At 33.2% G+C, this 19,880-nt stretch overlaps 1 protein-coding gene across 2 annotated transcripts; it reads right to left on the bottom strand.

Moving 5' to 3' along the window:
• Window positions 1–1,248: 1,248 nt before the first annotated feature.
• On the bottom strand, window positions 1,249–13,811 carry CRB (chloroplast RNA binding protein). Of its 2 annotated transcripts, XM_088858640.1 has the most exons (10): window positions 13,366–13,811; window positions 10,978–11,109; window positions 8,039–8,125; window positions 5,939–6,029; window positions 5,764–5,818; window positions 5,586–5,646; window positions 4,885–5,106; window positions 4,466–4,582; window positions 4,245–4,334; window positions 1,249–1,736 (listed from the first exon to the last, which is right to left on the bottom strand). In XM_088858640.1, the coding sequence occupies exons 1-10, from the start codon at window positions 13,546–13,548 to the stop codon at window positions 1,557–1,559; spliced, it is 1,218 nt and encodes a 405-aa protein (XP_088714766.1). In that variant the 5' UTR covers window positions 13,549–13,811; the 3' UTR covers window positions 1,249–1,556. The 2 variants fall into 2 exon arrangements, with proteins under 2 accessions (XP_088714766.1, XP_088714767.1); XM_088858641.1 differs by lacking the exons at window positions 5,586–5,646; window positions 5,764–5,818; window positions 5,939–6,029 and having other exon boundaries at window positions 13,366–13,792.
• Window positions 13,812–19,880: the final 6,069 nt, after the last annotated feature.

Genomic DNA, 19,880 nt, shown 5'->3' with positions numbered 1-19,880 from the left:
ATTTCTGTTACTCTTGACACATAAATGACCGTTTTTTCAATGTGGTAAGAATCTAGTCTGACTTGGTTTACCAAGTTTTTGGTTGTATTTTTTTTACACTTAAATGGCCTTTTGTTGATGTGATGATGTGGCATAGATGTGTTTTACTTAGTTACAAGTAGGGTAACAATCGTATCAGAATCGCTTTTTATTTTTAGAGAATTTTCCAAATTTGGTAAACCAGCTGTTTTTTTTTGTAAACCATCTGTTTAGCTATCAACTTGATTTTGGCATTTGGTCCTGAGAATCAGCTACCAAGTCTGAGCCTTTAGACATTAATTTTTAAAAATCAAAGACCCACTGAAGTTTCTTGTTTCATTCCTCAGTCCAGAAACCCCCTTGCACACAATATCTATTTACATCTTTATCCAAATGGAGATCCAATGGTTTACCCAATAAAGATGAAGCCGAAATATATTTAACTCCCTTGGGTAAAGTCCCATCTAGAATTAATGTTAAGACTCCAAATTTTGGTGATGTAACCTCCGAAACCTATAGATTAACCTCAATAAAAAAAAAAATACCATCTATGCACATGAAAAAAGTGTCTCGAGATTGAATTGACCATCCAAGTTTTAGATGGAGATCTAAGCGTTAGAAAAACCAAATTTCAAAATTTTTCTTTCAAGAATAATTCTCTAATGAATCTAGGTTCCCAAAATTTTAGATTGAAAAAATCCTCCCAAGTAGAAGTAAACCATGCTCCCAAGGGAGCATAGTATACAAATGGGAAAGTTGGTTATAAAACAAGGAAAGTCCTGAAACAGTAAACAATAAGAAAATTCAATTGTATGGAATCTGCCTAATAAGAAATGCAGCTCCAAGCAAGTCAGTGATGAAAGCCAAAAATGTTCTTACATAAAAAGGCTGAAAACATAAACACCTCCAAGCAAGTCAATGATGAAAACCAAAAAATGTTCTTACATAAAAAGGCTGAAAACAGAAACACCTCATATAAAAGTTGAGAACATAAACACCTGGACCTTTCAACACTCGATCTGTTTTGGAAAAATAAGGTAATATGTTCAAACTTGAAATAGCATGAAACTTGACATCAAACTTCACTACAGTTCTTGCACAAAGCTATAAACCATCCTTCATTATGTTTTTTAGGTTTTCGGGTTAGCTGGATTCGAATCTTGGCCGTTGTATCGTATGCAACGACAGTAGTCTCTAGTTAAAAAGCAAGAACAATGTTGAGATACATTCTTTGAGAAAAAGAACAAAACATATTTACTTTTCATGTTCAAAATTTACTCAAAAGGAAAGAAAAATTATCATTGTTAAAACAAATGAACCTTATTTTCTTTAACAAAAAAAGGCAAAATACATCTTGAATCTTTTTTAATCTCCATTTCCCAGCCCACTAGCAAGCCTCCATCCTTGATCTTAGCTGTCATCTATCACATTGATGTCCTAGTTACTGGGACTTTTGATTATGGATTCACATATACAACCCAAACACATTTACCAAAAACATGAAGAGAAAGAGGAGGGAGTGGCAACTCTATGCAGGACTAGCTTTGGAGCACCAATTTTTTACTGAGAATGAGATCATCTGTGGAGAAGTCAGCAGCCTTCCGAAAAGTACCTCTGCCAAAGTCTAGATTGTAGGAGTCGGTAAGACCTTCGACAAGACTGAATTCCGGGGTCCACCCAAGCTCCCTTTGAGCTTTCTCTATGGATGCAAAATAGTGCTGCATAACCAACCAAAGAATTGAGTTCTTTGGATTTGATCTTATATCCATTCATGCATACGAGCTAATGGTGTTTGCATCGTATTGCCTGCTCTAATTAAGAAATGAGAAGATTGAAGTTTCAATTTATTATTATTTTACTATTTTACACTTTAAGTTATTTATAATTATCTTGTATTTAATTTTAAATTTTTCATGTTAAGTTTATTTCTTAAATTCCAATCATTTTCAAAGTTATTTCTAACATAGATACCTACTTTTTAAGTAAAAATGAATTAACTATTTTGATTGGAACCCTTATTTTAACTGGAATTCTTATTTTGCTTTCAGCCCTTTTCATAAGTTATAGTATAGAACTCTTTATTAAATCCAAGTTTTTTTTTTGTATTTATCTGATTCCTATTTATTCTCCCAAGCTTATTTTTTAAAAACTAGATTTGGATACTAAATAAACGAAACAATTTTTTTAAAAGGTCTAGCTAATTTATAGTAGATTTGGATTGTGAATGAGGGGTTCTTAAGGATTGATGCTTATGTAAAGAAACTATTCAAATATCAAAGCATACTTAGAGAGACAGTTTAGGAAAATCAAAGGGAAAGAATAAGTGACTTGTGATTTGAAAGTAATACACCTATAATTTTCCACAATTTAGGATGCAGTTTCTATAAGGCCTAGGCCTTATTAGAAAAAGTAAAGCTTCCCTCTGAAACCGCGTATGGGAAACACTTAGGTAATACAAAATTTCTATGACGGCTCTAAAATTGATTTCCTCACCAATTACAAAATTTGTAGTTCAAAAGCAGTAAAGATTTTGCGGATCCATGAATATTTGAAAATGGATGTTTTAGACAATGTATTACAATATATATTATTTTAGGGCTTGAAATCCTTTTTGTTTCACAACCATACTTGTCAAGGTTGAGATGATTGATTTGAAGGTTTTTAGATTCTGGGAATTGAATTTTTGATGAGTTTTGAGATGAGGCATTTTTTTTTTGCATAAAGCCTAACCCTTATTTGACATTTTCCATATATATCTTGGCTATATAGAAAACATATATCCACATTCACACATAGATAAAGAAATACATATAAATGTAACTTGACCTATTATCTCAAACCCCAATATTACAAAAAAGGTAAAAACTATCTCCTTAATGTCATCTTTTAAAATTAATCCCAAGAAAATGAAAAGTGAAAGTCAAAACTAGTGATTTTAAAATGTCACACCCACCTTTTGTAGACATGTGACATAGAGTGAACAAAATAAAGGCATGGAATAACCAGAAGTCTCAGAAGATAGCGTTTTACCCTTATCATCGTAGATTGCTTTGTTATATATGGGTAACCAAAACAACTCAATTTGGAATATGAGATTTTACCATGTTCTCATATTCGTTTTTTATAGGAAGCATGTAAGGTGAAAAGTATCCACAAGGCCCGATAATATATATAAAATGATTAGATTCAAACGATTTACTTGACAACTACTGATGTTATAATTGGCCAAACCACCAAATGTTGCAAGCACACCACTTACAAAGTAGCAAAAGTCTCTCTCTCTCGCTCTCTCTCTCTCTATATATATATATATATATGTATATAGGGAAAAACTAACAATAGCTGGCCAGCTATAATGAATAGTAATATAGTTGGAATGGGAGCCGTCAGATTTTCATCATGCAGTTCATAATACATATCACTATTTTAATTTTAATTATTTTTCTATAAATCAGATCATAATAAAATTGTAGACATGGGTACTAAAAAATAGGGCGCACAAATAAAAATTATAAAAAAAAATATTTCCCAAAATATAAAATGACCTAAATACCCCTGAAAAATGACAGGGGTAGTTTGGTCATTTTAAATTATTGAAAATAATTTTTTTATATTTTTATATGGTGCGAAATAGTGTTAAGTATATACACCCAAAATCTTATATTAATCAGATTTATATAAAAAATTAAAATTAAAATAATGATATGCATTCTGAATCACATGATGAAGTTCTAAAGGCTCCCATTCCACCTATACACTATTCATTATAGCTGGCCAGTTGTTGTAAGGTTTATCCACATATATATATATATAGAGAGAGAGAGAGAAAGAGAGAGAGAGAGAGAGAGAACACCTCAAAGTTTCATATGTGAATATGCATGTGTATTTGTGGTTCTCATGGATTCTCACCTCTAGTGGAATTCAATTTTTTTATTTTTGTTTTTCTTAAGAAAGGCAAAGCATACTATGATCTTCATGACTATGGAAAATCTAATGGTCATCAATGCTGAATCAAGCGGTTGGAGGATGATGGAGAGAGAATCGCACCCCCCAAGGGGGTTCCATTCCATCACAATCATTGTCCAACCGTTGATTGCACAGAGATGATCCTCATGACATGGATTTTCATAGTCGTGAGAATTATATTATAATATTTTTTGAAAGAATAGAAAGAAAGATATTATCTTTTCCTCTATAAAAGAAGAGTCTTTCAAATAAAATCATACCTGATCTCTAAAGGGGAATGCCTTCTTTTTTCCAAAATCAAATTCCTTTGGATTGTAATGAACTATTTCAGGTTCTGGAAACCCACCCGCCTGATAAGGGGCAATCAAAAGTAAAAAATAGGATACAAGGGTGTGATTATTGTACAAATCAATAATTTATATAAAATCAATAAATTGGTAGAAATTTTATGTAAACATTCAAATGTAATTTGAATAATTACCTTGGCACAAGCCTTGGCTAAACCACTAAATGTCACATATTTTGATCCGGATATATTGTAGACTTGCTTGCTTGCTTTTGGATTACCAAGGACTGTCACAAAAACCCTTGCCAAGTCCTGAATCAATCACATGTTATTACTCAATCTCCTATGAAAATTATAACAATAGTTTGAAAATAATTGTAGGAAAACATTCTTTTATATGTTGGATGGAGTGATGTCCTTGAAAAAAGACTGGTTAAATAAAACACTACAATATATTCATATTGCCAAATGTATAAGAAACTGAACATAAGAAGAAAGACCTTAAATATTTTTTCAAGCTGGGATTTGAACCTTAGACCTCAGTTTGCTAGTTACAGGAACCAACATACAAATTGTATGAATGCATATTGTTTGCCAAAAATAGAACTACGTACCTTAACATGACCTAATTGTGTAACTTGTATCCCTGAATTAGGTATTGGAATTGGGCGGCCGGCTTTGAGTCGATGAAAGAACCATTCTTCAACAGGATTGTAATTAAGAGGGCCATATATATACACAGGTCTAATTGATGTCCAATTCACATCTCTTGAATCTAACAAAATTTCTGTTTCAAGCTTCCCCTTGTGCCTACTCTTTGGATCAACTGCATCGGTCTACACCATAAAAACAAAAATTAATAAAAATGTAAATACAAAACTAAACTGGGTAGCTCGCACTCAAGGAAATTTGTAAGAAAATAGGAAAATGAAAGACAAAGATAGAAGCATTAGGAAGGTAAATTTGAACAAATAAAAGTTTGTATAGATGTGAGCATTTGAAAATGTCAAATATAGCTTGCAAAATGAAAACCAAGTAAGAACCACAAATAAAAACTATAAACAAAATAGATGGGAGTTATGGAAAGTGTAAGAAGTACAATTAGGTGCAGATATAAGTCAATTAAATTAGCATCTTCATCAGAGCCTTTTCCCAAACCATTTGATGTCGGCTAAGTCAATTAAATTACATAAGAATAAATAAATGGCTTATTAATGTGAGAGTGTGAGAGAGAGATTATAAAAAGGATGATAATTGTTTATGAAAATGCAACCAAAATTCAGAAATTAAGAAGAAAGAAAATCATTGTAATCACCTCAAAATGTGGCAACAGGTCAGACTTGAGGTATACACCAGCAGAGGAGCAGTATATATACCTGAATAAATAAAGGAAAAGTAGCCCATTTTTAAATGCTTGCCAATTGGAACGATAAGCATGAACTTTCCTAAAGAAATCTTCCCAATTTGGAAATATTTGAGCAGCCGGGGCTTACTGTTCTAGCTTAGGTAGGCCATCCAATATGGGTTCCACTTCTACAGCTTCTCGACCTAATGAAGTTTACATAACCAAGAAGAGTAAGATAAAAAGGCTTCGTTTCCTTTTAGATGAAAATGATGTTTTGAATTTTGATTGATTCTCATATTTGGTGAACATTTCATAGACATTACCATTTATGTCATACACAATCTCAAAGTCTGAAGAAGAGAGAGTGGTCTTCACAAATTCAAAGTCTTGCCTGTCTCCCTTTAGATGTAAGACCTGAATCCATACAGACATAAAGTTGTCCATGAATTGAAGAAGAGAAAATCCACACACACGTACAAACGCACAAGTGATGAGACAAAAAAAAGAGAGAAAAAAAAGGAGTTTATCAAAGAGGCAGCTAGTGAATTACAGACTTCTATAAAACCACAGATAGAGATATGTGAATAGGGCCAGCTAACAAAGCATGGCAACTTCCGACACCACATAAGGTGCAGGCCTTCATTTGGCTATTTTGTTAGCAGCAAATTGCACACAATCGATGAGCTAGAGCGCAAACGAGATGCAGAGTTTGGTAGCCACTTACTGTTGCATGGCCTTTTCATAAACACTCCTTTAGCAGCAAATTCCTACTTTCCGATACAAAATGATATTATAAACATCCACGGTAGTAGCGATTGTGTGGAAAGAAAGAAACAAAACATTCAATGGAGCTGTAGAAGGAGTTGACGTAATTTAATCCCGTGGATTGCTTCCTTAAAAGAGTGTTGGGAAGTTCCCCGAAGGAGTAGCACAAACGAGAACACAGAGCCCAAAGAAGGAGAGATGAAGTTCAATTCTAATGGTAGTTCTTTGAAGAACAAGGATGAGCTGGTATTGGGGGGATATAGAGAAATCTGATTATTATGACACTTTCATGACCTTGTGGTGAATGCATGGCAAATGAGGCTTGGAACTCCTATGACGCCTAAAATAATGATATTTGATATCCAAGAACTTCTGCAAATGTATGTGCTGGTGTATGAGACAGCCGAATGTTCTGTGGCGTCAAAAAAACTTTATGCAAGGTTGCAAACCTATCTATTGAACCAAGGTGCACTTCAAAAATTTTATACAAGAGAGTGTTCAGATATTAGGAAACCATCTCGACGTCAAGATGTATGGATATTAAAAAAAAAAACAAAAAAAGAAATCAAATATTAAAAATAATATATTTTATAATAAGTTACCTAAACTATCTATTTCTATATTACCAAATATTTATAAATTTGCTCGATCTATATTATTTTTTAAATTTTAAATTTTATAAATAGAGATGAAAATAGATTTTTAAGTAATTATAAAGTTCCCGACACCACTACCAGAACTACATATTAAAGGTGCGCTGCCTTACTCTCACCCTATAATATTCCATGCTTATAATAATCAATGTGATACGAGCAGCATTTGAAAACCCGCCGGTGTCCAGAATTGGCTAGCAGCCAAGACGAGTTCCCACTGGGGTACATGAGAATGTATGGAACTCGGATGAGTAGCCGAGTAGTATTAAGTAGAAATTTGCCCTTTTTTCATATCCATTCCTATGAAAGGGGACACAAATCTACCACTTTTTTCTGGCAATAGACCCAGACCCAACCTACAGCCTGGTGTATAGCCCCTCGGAGTCTTGGTATGGGTTATAAAATTGGACCTATAGGGAAGAGTGAAATTTGAATGTGGTCTCTGTGGAAATATAGAAATCTATATTTATTTTTTGATACAATATTTTATTTTTTTTCATGTGAAAAAATGGTTCATTACCAATGTTACTTTTTTTAATAGTATGCAACTTTATAACCTCATAAATTAAAGCTCTTGTTCACCTATAATATATCTTCCATAAAAACTTAAGGCCCAATTATATATAGAAATACATCTCTTTGGCTGAGGAGGTTACACACCCTTGGCTAAGGGGAGGGCCTCTAAACAATTCGTTAGTACATGTGAACTTAACAATTTGTTCATGCTTGTACATGAATATATAAATCGAAATGAAACATCGAAGTTAAGATTGAAAAAACAAGAAATGGAGTTATTTTAAACTTTAAAAATTTATTTCTATTTATACATTACCTCGTGTATTTTAGCATGCACTTATTTACCTATAAAAAGGAATAATATATATATATATATATATATATATATATATATATATATATATATATATATATATATATATATATATATATATATATATATATATATATAGAGAGAGAGAGAGAGAGAGAGAGAGAGAGAGCACCTACCTTGGAAGAGAAGTCGGCATAGTCTTGGTCTGATTCGCCGGGCAATTGTTGGGTGATGGGTGCTTTACCACGGGTAAACAAGGTCACCTGCAATTTGGAAAGGACACGGTCTCTATGAGTCTACAGACTCGCATGTAGAAATGGGGGTAGCTAATAATTTATTTTTGAAATAAAACTTAATCCTAATTATTTTAAAAAAATCTATAAAAATAAATTAGAAATGATATTTTTTTGAGAAAATATTTCAACCATTGATATTACTTTTCCTTTGGAGGACTATTATTTACGGGACACGTTTTGGTGGACGGTTTAGATCTCCAAGCCCACATAGTATGCACCAAACAATTTTCCATTTAGAAATAAATAATCATTTCATATATTGTTTTAAAAATGGGTGTAGGTGAGGCCTTAAAACATCAATGTAAAGCACACCTTCAAATAGTATCGAAAGATGTTGTTTGTATTGAAAATCTTTGTGATGGCCTAAAAATTTATTTTTACCTCTAACTTAAAAGCCTAAAAGATAGTGTAGATTGAGCAAATCCATGAATACTTGAAAATTAATAGTCCAGAAAATGCATACAAGATGCATTATTTCCAACACGTAAAATCCATTTTTTCTCATTTCCATACATCTTGATGTTGAGACGATCGATTTGAAGATTTTTGGGTATCGAAACAACCTCTTCTAAAGAATTTTTGAGGTACACTTTAATTTGATTGTCTAGGGCCCACCACACGTAAACTTTTTCCTTTAAAAATTGGCAAGTACAGATAAATGGGATTGTATACTATGAAACCATTCACTTTGTTATAAGGAGGTCACAAATGCCTCTAGCCATCCGATATCAAATTGGACAACTTGGGGGTGTGTCACGAACTTTGAGAATTTTTCGTTTGGATTTTGAATCTAGTTAATAATACACTCACAACCACCTGATTTCAAATGTGACAGGGGAGTGTGACGTCCTTGTACCAAAAGTAAATAGTGTGGTTTGTATAAGGCTAAGGCCCCAAACAATCAAAGTAAGGCGTGCCTTCAAATGGTGTCAAAAGATGTTGTTTCAGTATTAAAAATCTTTATAATGGTCTGAACATTTATTATCATCTCTAATTATAAAATTTAAAGCTTCAAAAATAGTATAGAATGAACAAATCTATGAACACTTGAACATGTGGAAAATTAATGGTCCAAAAAATGCATACAAGATGCACTATTTCCAATAGTTGAAATGCATTTTCTTATGTCCATACATCTTGAGGTTGAGATGATCGATTTGAGGATTTTTGACATTGAAACAACATCTTCTAGTGACTTTTTGAGGTACGCCTTTAATTGGATTCCGTAGGGCCTTTTTCAAAAGTAAATGGCCTCTTTGTATATTTTTCCTAAATAATTCCTCTTTTTAAAAAAGGTGCGGTTTGTATAGACCCGAGGCTCTAAATAATCAAGTAAAGCACACCTTCATATAGTGTTGAGAAATGAGGTTTCAATATTGGAAATCTTTGTGATAGTCTTAAGCTATATTTTCATATTTAATTATAAAATTTAAAGCTTCAAAAATAGTGGAGATCGAGTAGATCTATGGAAACTTGAAAATCTTGAAATTGACGATCCAAAAATGCGTTATAAGATGCACCATTTCTAAAACTTGAAATCAATCTTTTTCTTATGTTCATACATCTTGATGTCGAGATGATCAATTTCAGGATATTTGAGCATTAAAATAACGACTTCTAGTGAAATTTTTGAGGTGGGCTCTAATTTGGTCGTTCAGAGCGTCGGCTCTATATAAACTTTTTCCTAAGGTACGGTTTGTATAGAGCCGAGGCTCTAAACAATCAAAATAAAGCATACCTTCAAATAGTGTTGAGAAATGAGGTTTCATTACTGGAAATCTTTGTGATAGCCTTAAAACATATTTTCATCTTTAATTATTAAAATTTAAAGCTTCAAACATAGTGTAGATCCAGCAAAACTATGAAATCTTAAAAATTGACCGTCCAAAAATATGTTACAAGATGTACTATTTTTAAAAAAAAATCCATTTTCTTCTCATCGGAGCTGGCTTAAAACTAGGAGGTACCAAGAAGGGTCCAAGACCTCCTAGTTTTCCTAATTCCCACTAGTCTTTTTCTAATTATTCAATAGGAAAACACCGTAGAAGCCGGTTGAGTAACATGAGAAAGAGAGAGGCGAAAGAGGCAAGGAGAGGGGAGTATGGGAAACAAACTCATGCTTAATTTTCAAAATATGACCAAACTACCCTTATCTTTAACTCTTTTTGCTCCCTTGGGCACGTATACTTTACTCTTTTTGCTCCCTTGGACTTACTTGGCAGATTTTTTTAAGAAAAATTGTTTCATGCATCCAGAAAGTATAAAGCTCATATGAATGCAAGTAAATGTTTCATATAAAAACAATGGAAACCACCGGTCATATATGTCTTTAAAAATTAAGTCTTAAAATCCATCTGAAAGATAGATTTATTAAGTGGTCTATAATTTTACATATGCCGGTTTGGCTGCATAGAAATTGGGTCTTTTTTTTTTTTTTTTCAATTTGAAATCTTGAGAACCACCTAAGAATCACTGGATAATTATTATTCAAAAGAGAAAATTTAAAATTTTAATTTTCGGACACTTATATCTCACCTTCCAAAAATTAAATGGTAACACTTTTAAGATTTTTTTTTTTTTTTCTTAAAGTGCATAGAGGGTGCAATCAGAAAATTCTTTTTAAAAATTTGGGGTCCTAAAATGAGTGTTTCGTGAGATGTTACCCGAGACAATAAAGCTTCTTTATGATCCTTGGCGCATTTTCTAAAGAGACACTTGTTTATTCACTTCATCACTCCCCATTGGAATAGACAGAAATACAAAAGCTCAATCGATAATGGAAAATTAGAAAAAGACAAAAGTGGGCTTCTTGATATTACCTGATGGCCCTCTTTGATGAGCAGTCTACACAAGAAGACTCCAATGAATCGGGTGCCTCCCATTATCAGTATCTTCTTAGGACTTGCTGCGGAGGCTCTGATGCCGAAACTCCTCTTTCTCTTCATTATATCCTTCACAACATTTTACCTCAGAAGTTAGAGAGAGACTATAATTCTCACTTCAAAGGCCGATTAATTATTATTATTATTATTATTATTTGGGTAATTCAGTGGAGATAATAGAGCCCCACAATTTTTTTTTAACTCGTCAGTGGTTTTTTAATGTATTATGTGAGAATGGAAGCCTAAATCTGAACTGAGGTATAAAAAGTGCTACCACTACGACCCCAAACCCATTCTCACCATGTTCGATTATTGAAATACAAAATAGACACAGTTTTTATGAGTCCATGTAGAAATCAATCCCCTACTAAAATCTATTCTTGAGATGGATTTTTTATTTAATTTTTAAGGACATGTAATCTCTAACATAGTGATCATTAATATGAAAAGTAAATAATTTTTAAAAATTAAAAATAAAAATTTTATAAAAAAAAAATATTTGAACCATTAGTTTCAACCAATGGTTTAAAAAACGGATCGGTGACCCGGATCGGGCTTCCAAAAAACCGATCCGGATCGATGAATCGGCGATCCGGATCGGGATTCGGGTGGATCGTTCAGAATAAAGCTTAAAAAAAATTCGAAAAAATTATTAAAATTCATTATAAATATTGTTTTTTAGGAATTTAATAAAAAATGAGGGTACTCCATTAAGAATTTTCATGTTTTTGAATGAATATGCGAATATTGATATGTTCTTTCCCTGCACGAACCGCCATTCAGCATTTAATTTACAGTATTTCGTGCTCATCCCTACACTGTTGCTGTTGGGACTCGATATGTGAATAATATGGCTGGGATAGGGTGGCCTCAGAATCATCATCTCTCTCATTTTCTCTTTGAATAATATGGATTAAAAAAAAAAAAAAACAAATTTTCAAAAAAATCGATCATGGATTAAAAAAAAAATCACAAATTTTCAAAAAATTCCATCATGGATTACAAAAAAAAATTCGATCATGGATTAAAAAAAAAAAATCACAAATTTTCAAAAAATTCAATCATGGATTACATAAAATTCGATCATGGATTACATAAAATTCGATCATGGATTAAAAAAAAAAACAAACAAAAAAAAACAAACAAAAAAAAACAAAAACTTCAATCGTGGATTACAAAAAAAGAAAAAAACAGTTCGATCATGGATTACAAAAAATTCAATCATGGATTACAAAAAACTCTATCATGGGTTACAAAAAAAGCAAAAAACAAAAAATTCAATCATGGATTACAAAAAAAAAAACAAACATTTCGATCATGCATTACAAAACATTCGATCATGGATTACAAAAAATTCTATCATGGGTTTATCATGGATTACAAGAAAAGAAAACAAACATTTCGATCATGGATTACAAAAAAACAAAACAATTCGATCATGGATTACAAAAAATCGATCAAGTATTACAAAAAAATCTATCATGGATTACACAAAAAAAAAAAAAAAAAAATCTGTACGAGACTCCCGATTCACTGTTCGGACGTACAATGAATCGGCGATTCACTGTACAGAATCGTCCGGTTCTCTTTAGAACCTGACGATTTCCAATTTTTTAGGCGATCCAGTCCCCTTTTCACTATTTCCGAGTCGAACCGGGCGAGTCCGGTTCGACTCGGCGTTTTTTAAAACACTGGTTTCAACTGTTTTTAAATGGACGGCCTACTTGCATTCATTTTTAAAATGAATAGTTTATACCTTGGAGGACTGAAATGTAGAAATCCTTGCCCCGACTCATGAAACAATTTTCCATACAAAATATAGAAAACGCTTGTGCTTGTGGGATTTTATTTACTATTTCATAAAACATTGGGGGGTGATTTAGTCATTCTAATGTACAGTAAGGGTGCTTTCCTCATTTTCTATGGCAGTTGAACAGAAAGCATCACAGACTGTTTTTCCTTAAAATGACTGTCTATTGATTTTCTGAAAGGATTAACCTAGTAATACTTTGAAAGAAATTTTAAATGGAAAATTAGTAGCATAAAAAAAAAAAAAGTGAGAGAAAAAACTCACATTATTTGTTGACATGGATCTCACTTCTAAGTTCTAACAAGTAAATTTTCAGTAAATTTAGGCCCATCTTTTGTACATGACAGGATTATGAAATTTTCAGCTGTCAATTAAAGCTTGGAGTATGAAATTTCTGATAATTCTTGGACTCAGGTAATGGGAATAAATAAAGAGCTAAACTTTCAAGTTTTAATTGGAAAAAAGAGAGAGAGAAAAGACGAAGAGGCTGATTAGAGAGAGAGAGAGGGGGATACCTGAGGGGAGGCTGATTGGCGAGGATTTTTGAGAGGGGAGCCATTGAAGCCGGAAAATGATACTCTGAGAAGGTTATCTGGTGTATCAGGGTAGTTGGGTTTTAAAGAGAGGCTAGATTTAGAGAGAGAAAGTGCAGTGCCTCTATTGAAGAGGCTCTGCTGTATCACCATCGCCCCTGTCATCTCAAGTCCCAACTCTCTCTCTCTCTCTCTCTCTCTCTAGGGTCTTACGTTTCGTGGGAATTCAATTAAATTCCAAGGAATTGAAATGTTTGCCTCGAATGGTGAGGGACACAAGTTTTGGTTGTATGGTGAGGGACATGAGAGATGAGGATAAGCCACTACTACGGTTATATCCACAACCTCTTGATCTTCAGAGAGAGAGAGGGAATGCATTCCTGGGTATTTTTTGTTTTTGTTTTTGTTTTTGTTTTTGTTTAGGCATATTGGACTTAATTGCCGGAGCTAGAAAATACTACATGGGATTGTATTATCTACGAGAGTAATTATTTTTTGGTATACGGTCATAACTCACAATTATTTTTAGCTATCAAATATGAAATATGAAAGCTTAAAGTTCATCATAAAGTTCAAAATTTTTTTGTATGGACCTTGAACTAAGTCTGTAAAACACTCATAGCCGTTCTAATTTGGTGTCTAAATGCTATCAGAATAATTGTGGCCACCTTATACCAAAAGTAAAAAGTCTTATAGTATACTTTTTCATGTTATATTTCAGCCTTTAATGTAACCAATTAGGAAATCAAAGGGTAGGTTTAATAGTTAATTTTATCTCTTTGACTATGTAAACTATTTTGAGTTATTTGTGCTTAAAGTAAAAACAACTTTATAAAAGGATAAATTTATATATAAAAGGAAAAAAGTTTATATAAGTGTGAGGCCCAAACAATCAAATTAAGGCGTGCCTCAAAAATTCACTAAGAGGGGTTGTTTCGATGCTGAAAAACTTTCAGTTCAATCATATCGACCTCAAGATGTATGGACATAAAAAAAAATAGATTAAATCTTGGAAATAATGCATCATATAATGTATTATCTCAATCATCAATTTTCAAGATTTTCAAGTATTCATAGATCTGCTCAATCTAGACTATTTTTTAATCTTTAAATTTTATAATCTTTTCAAGCCATCATAAACATGTTTTATACTGAAACATTATATTTCAGTACTATTTGAAGGTGCGCCTTACATTAAGTGTTTAGGGTCTTGGCCCTATATAAACCACACCCTATATAAAACTTTTTATAAGTTTAACTAAAAAATTTGGGCTAATATTCTCTAAAATTAGCATTATTAAATAAATTCACCCCCCCCCCCTCCCCAATTGCCATCACTTCAAATTCTTGAGATCCAAAATGGCCATTTCATGACTTCTAATCTTAAATATCTGAAGCCAAACATTTTATATACAAAGTCAAATGCGATTTAGGATCTTTAATATCCAGTCACATTTGACTTTATGACTTTGTATATTCAAGATCCGAAATTAAATTTGACTTTGGATCTTAAATATCCTAAATCACATTTGACTTTGCACATAAAGGTCTAATTTCATATTTTCAAGCTCTGAAGTCATGAAATGACTTTGTTACTTTGAGTCTTGTTAATTGAGAATTTCATAAAATGACTTTGTTACTTCAAAAATGCATAGAGTTGAATCACTTTAAATCATTGTCAATATATAAATTAAACATATGCTTAACATGTAGGATTATTGGACATAAGCTATATCTTTATTTTATAGAAAAATATATAAAGAGACCATTTACTTTTAGGACAAGGAGGTCACAATCCCTCTTGTATGTCATGCCTTAAATTGGGTGGTTGTAAGTGTGTCATTGACTATACTCAAAGTTCAAAACGACATTTCTAAAACTTCGTGACACATCCCAAGCTATCTAATTTGACATCGAATGGCTATGAGTGATTGTAATCTCTTTGTAATAATTATAGTCTCATAGTATATAATCTATATTTGATTTCACTCCAAGGAAGAAAGGGTCGTAAGAATTTACATCTAGGGCTTTTGGATTTACTGAATCTCTTTATCTGAGGTTGGCTAAGGATCCTAGAACTAACGATGCAGTAGCCTACGTGTAGGGTTTAGAGTTTCAAATATGGAATTAGGGTTAAGGTTTGGAAGCTAGAGTTTCATATGTCTAAATCATCCAAAATGAATCAGAAGTCGCCTATTTATAGAAGAGTTTACTTCAAAATAGGAAGGCAGTGATCTGGTTCAATCTGGGGCATCCACATGGCATTTGCGGACAACCTTCGCCTCCATTGGACACAAAAATATTGCAGACTTGCCTGTTTTCGATATATTTTGACATATTTGACTTGGATCATTTCGGTTTTGATTCATTTTGAATATTTTCTTTGATTTACATTCTTGGACCAATCTAATTTGGGAAAATTTCCCCTAAACAAGTATTTTGGATTCTTAAGAATATTCTAAGCTAGATTATGGTCTGGGTATGGCCTACAGTTCAATGTATCATATAGTGTATTGGGATAGTGTGCTTCAAGGTTTCAGAGTTCAGAAATATATTAAATTCGAAAGGAGTGTCTATGGTTGCCCCTCTTTGGTGCTCTCTGCTTTTCGAGAGGTAGGAGATGGGCAAAGAAGTAGACATATACAATTGTTGGAAACTTGAAATGCCTAAACCAAATGGTTAGAGTATGGTGATCCCGCCAGAACCGTCGGCATATCAACTACCATTGGTTTAGACTGAGCATTCTTTGGATGCTTTTGCTAGTGGCAGTTGAAGTGCTGACGACGGCACATCTAAATCCTAAGATGAGAGTTATCAGGGCGTTTCATCCTAGGATTTAGATTGACCATTCTTTGGATTCTTTTGCTAGTGGCATGTTGGAATTGCTACATGAGTTTTGTCATGCTAGCAATTTGGGTTTTAAAATTTGAATGATATAAATGACTTGACATGCATATAAAATTAGCTTTATATCAAAACTACTTTTCCCTTTTTCACCTAAGGCTTCCTAATAGCTCAGAGCTTTGAAGGTTAAGGGAATTCGTTTTACTACGGATTTCTAAGGATTATATATATATATATATATATATATATATATAGGAAAATATATCCTTATCTTTTATTTTTAACTTCCATATCTCATGAAACTTAAGAATTGAAAATATTACTTGTAAGCAAAATGTCTCTATTTTTTCTATCTTAGAACCCCCTGGACTCCTTTGACCATAAATTTTTAACCCAAACAAATACTAAAATGACACCCTATTTAAACTTCATCTTTCTCTCTCTAAAACTCCATTGCTCTCTTTTCACTTCTCGATGAGTTTACCAGCCAAGGGGTTTAGATTGAGCTCGAACACGAGCACACTTTATGTGTGAGAGAGAGATGAAGTTTGGGTTTTAGAGAGGGATGGAGTTTTAGAGAGAGAGAGATGGAGTTTTGAAAGAGAGAGACGATGATGTGAGCGAGAGAAATAGAGTTTGGGTTTTAGAGAGATATGGATTTTTGAGTGAGAGAGACGATAATGTGAGAGAGAGATGGAGTTTTAGAGAGAGAGAGAGTCACTTCATAAGTTATTGAGGTCAATAATACATGGTCAAAAGGGTTTAGGGGGTTGAAAGATAAAAAAGATTAAGTCATTTTGCTTACAAGTAATATTTTCAATAATTGAGTCTGATGGGATATAGAAGTTAAAAATAGGATATAATAGGACATTTTCCCTATATATATATATATATATATATATTCAAATCTTTTGGGAAGGTTTAAGAAGACATGATGAGTTTGAAGGGTTTTTCATAGTTTTTTATCTTCCCCATTGTACTCTTAATTCTCTAGATCAAACAATCCTCTTAGATCTCATAGTTAGACTTTGAATGACAAGATAGTGTCATCTTTCAGGTTGATATATTTAAAAAAATGCTTTTAGAAAATTTTGAAAATAAATAGAAGTTTTAAAAACGGATACTAGCGTTGTGTTATGAATTAAAATAAAAGAAATTGCAGTTTTTGAAATGACAGACAAAGAATTTTGAAAGCATCCAAATCAGGATTATCCTAGCATTTGGTGTTCGAAAATTCAGAGATGAAAAATAAGGAATTAGATATTAACAAAGTTGAAGGAAATTTTTGGATAATTGGAGATTTTGAAATCGACATAGTCAACTGTTTAAGCTCATGCAACTGTGGAGCCTTCTGAGCATTATACAGTGATGGATGTAAAAAGGCCATTGCCACTTTGGGGCTTATTTTTAAAATTTTAAAAATAAAATTCAAGAAAATATTTTGAAGAAATTTTGAAATAGTAATTTTGACAGACAAATTAATATTTTGGATAGCAGTTTAGACACATGTAATCATGGAGCATTTCTTGAAAATTTTGACAAATTTAAAAAAAAAGATTAAAAATTTGTGAAAATAACATTTTTGAAAGATTTTTAATTTTTTTTTTCTTTTGTAAAGGCGGGTCTTGTAGGTTAACCACTTGTGACCCTTTTAATGGAATTTATTTTTTTGAAGACTTTTTGCTACCCAAAGTCGACTCCTAGAAGCTAAATTTGTGAAAATAATTTATGCCCAAGCATTTTTCTTTAAGGATTTGTTTTGTTAATAAATTTTTATGAGCTAAGCTAAGCTTAGCGAGGACTTTCAAGAAAAAGAATTATCAAGTAGCCTCTTGCGCTTTGATCCTAGTCTCATGCAACAAACCAAAGAAAGGTTTTCAAGGTTTTTATACAAACTATGTCTTGTAGAATATGGGATATTGGCTCAGGTTATTCAGGATCTCTTTGGTTTTCCAATGTCGTTCCCCCACAACCAACCTCTTGAAGTTTGGATGGCCGAGGTTCCTCTTTTTTATTGTTATCATTATTATTATTTTACATCTGCGAGGTGCTTTTCTGGTGTTTAGACCGGTGGCTCTTTTTTCTTTTTTTCACTCTTTTTATTCTTCTCTATACTGATGTTGCTTTTGAAAGATGTTTAGTCCTCCTGTTTTTTATTGTTATCATTATTATTATTTTACATTCGTGAGGTGCTTGTTTGGTGTTTAGCCCGATGGCTCTTTTTTCCTTCTTTTTTGTCTCTTTTTATTCTTCTCTATTTTATTTTTGAATGACCACTGCTTATAATCAGCTTGGTGCTTGAGATTTGGTACTTTTGGAACTAGATAATTCTTGTCTGACTCTTGAGGATTTCTACATACAGATTGGCCCTTCTTTGTAAATTCTCTTTTTCTGGAGATCGGCGATACTTGTTTGTAGCCGGTCGCCCTAAGATCAGGTAAAAACTCCCTTGCATTCCCTCCAAAATTGCGATCATCTCCCCGTTCTTTGGGCTGTAGAGAGGCCCATGTTTTGGTATCCTCGTGTGCACTTCGGTTGGTATCCGACTATTTCTTGATGATGGTCGATGAATTGATGTCGGATCCATTTAGAATACTTTACTTGAACCTTGGACTCTTTGGACTCAGGGCCACTCTCAGTCCTTTTATCCTTCGCTAGGGTTGCAAAGCTCATTTGAGATTTTATCCTTAAAGAGGTTTTCTTGTTACCTATCCCGAAACATGTGTTAGGTGTGTTTTAATTAAATTTTGGGGTTTAATAAAATTTAACTTTTATTTAAAAAATTTGAATTGTCCCTGCATAAGGGTATCAAGACTAGGTGTGTGAAGGATACCATTTAGCAGGTAACCTTGAACTATCCCGTTTGTGGCTCCATAACATGGTGGTGCATGTTGGTACTTGGATTAATGATTCCAAAGACACAGGACTGACAGATAGAATTTTTGGTCCTGGTGTGTTCTAACTTTAGAAGGCTGATTTTAAAAATCGTTTGGATTTGTGCTCACTTGGGCTTTAATATCTTGGAGTATTGAGCCTAAGTGGGCACAAAGGCCTCACTTCGTTACTAAAGAAGATGAGTGATCATCATATTTCCTTCTTATGATCTATTTTACTTAGTAACTCGGGTTGTTGTTTTCTTTTTAGAATCAGTTCCTCGTCAGGCTCATCCTCAGTACTCAAGTGCGGATGAGACTTCTCCAACTAGGAGGGTGAATGTGATACCATTTGATTGCCTTAAGGAGTGTCGGGATGGGTGAACTAGATGAGGCTACAACCTCATCGATCACCCATGTTGTTTCATTGTCCACAGACCCTAACAAATGGCTAAATGAGGTTGTCTGTGTCGGGTATTCGATAGTGGGGACTTGTGCCCCTTCGCGTTTCAGTAGTGCCTTTGTCAATTGGTTAGATGGGGTTGCCCCTGCTCGGTTTTTGTCAATTGCAGGGGATTTGAGTCCCTTTAGGTTTTGTTTCTTGACTCAGTGGCACCCCTCTTAGTTTCTCTCTATGAATGGGGATTCACATGCCACCTAGTGGACTTTCTTGGTCTTGGGGTGCCGTTGTTGATGGAGGTGTACCCTTGCCCTTATTACCTTCTAGGGATTCATTGCGTTTTGATTCTTCTTCCCATTTAAGTGCATTGTCCATTGAGT

Source organism: Amborella trichopoda, chromosome 2 (genome assembly GCF_054954075.1).
Source record: "Amborella trichopoda isolate Santa Cruz 75 chromosome 2, AtrichopodaSantaCruz75HAP2 v2.0, whole genome shotgun sequence".
Classification (NCBI taxonomy): domain Eukaryota; kingdom Viridiplantae; phylum Streptophyta; class Magnoliopsida; order Amborellales; family Amborellaceae; genus Amborella; species Amborella trichopoda.
Note: the sequence above shows the minus strand (reverse complement) of the source record. Positions and strands in the feature narration are given on the sequence as shown.